Genomic DNA, 852 nt, shown 5'->3' on the forward strand with positions numbered 1-852 from the left:
TCGACTTTGAACCACTCTCGCTTCCTCCCAATGCTAACCGAATCTTCCCAATCCTCCAGCAGCTCCGTGACAGTCAGTACATACACGTACGTTCTGTGCTTGGGGTCCTGGTTCTGTTCGAAGACGCCCAGGAGCCGGCCTAACTTCCCCTTGACTCCCGCCTCTTCGTACACCTCTCGGACCGCCGCACCGCCCGGCTCCTCCTCGGGCTCCATGCCCCCGCCCGGCACGATCCAGCGGTCCGGGTACCGGCTGCTACTCACTAACAGGACCTCGTCCTCGCGCTCGCTCCGGAAGCACAGGCACGCCGCCCGCTTCTTGAACCCCTCGGGGTCGTAGGTCCGCGTCTGGTTGGGTTTGCACTTCATCCTCGAGGCAGCCTCCTCTCGCTGCTCCCTGCTGTGTGGGCCGCTGACCCCTCTGCTGCTGCTGCTGCTGCAGGGGAGCAGCCGAGGTGCTGGGAAGAGAAAGGGCCGAGGCGAGGGGCGGGGAGAGAGAGGAGCCTCCGTCTGACTGTGAGCCCTGGGAGGGGAGAGATGAAGCTGGGCGGGGCGCGGGTGGAGGCGGGGGCAGCGAGGCGTGTCAGTCAGCCAGTCCGAGCCCGCGACTCTCCACAGAGCCCACCCGCTTCAGCGAGGTGAAGCGCATTCTCGGGCGAGTCCACGCTCCCGTTCATGTGCGTGTTCGCAGAGGAGGGCGATGGGCGAGGGGCAGGGGCGAGGGCGGGGGTCGAGGGGCGAGGGGCGGGAGCGGGGGTCTCCTGGCTCCCACAGCGCGCGAATCCTCGGGCCCACTGCGCAGGCGCTTCGCACTTCTGGTGTCAATAATGTTTAAGAGATATGACGTAGTCTA

The 852-nt window shown here is 66.0% G+C and overlaps 1 protein-coding gene across 1 annotated transcript; it reads right to left on the reverse strand.

Moving 5' to 3' along the window:
• Positions 1-596, reverse strand: LOC105547678 (diphosphoinositol polyphosphate phosphohydrolase 3-alpha; the record flags this gene model as incomplete). Its single annotated transcript, XM_011991339.1, has 1 exon — positions 1-596. A coding segment is annotated over exon 1 (368 nt), but the record flags the coding sequence as incomplete, so codon positions are not given.
• Positions 597-852: the final 256 nt, after the last annotated feature.

The sequence above is a fragment of the Mandrillus leucophaeus genome, unplaced genomic scaffold, assembly GCF_000951045.1.
Source record: "Mandrillus leucophaeus isolate KB7577 unplaced genomic scaffold, Mleu.le_1.0 Scaffold395, whole genome shotgun sequence".
Lineage (NCBI taxonomy): Eukaryota > Metazoa > Chordata > Mammalia > Primates > Cercopithecidae > Mandrillus > Mandrillus leucophaeus.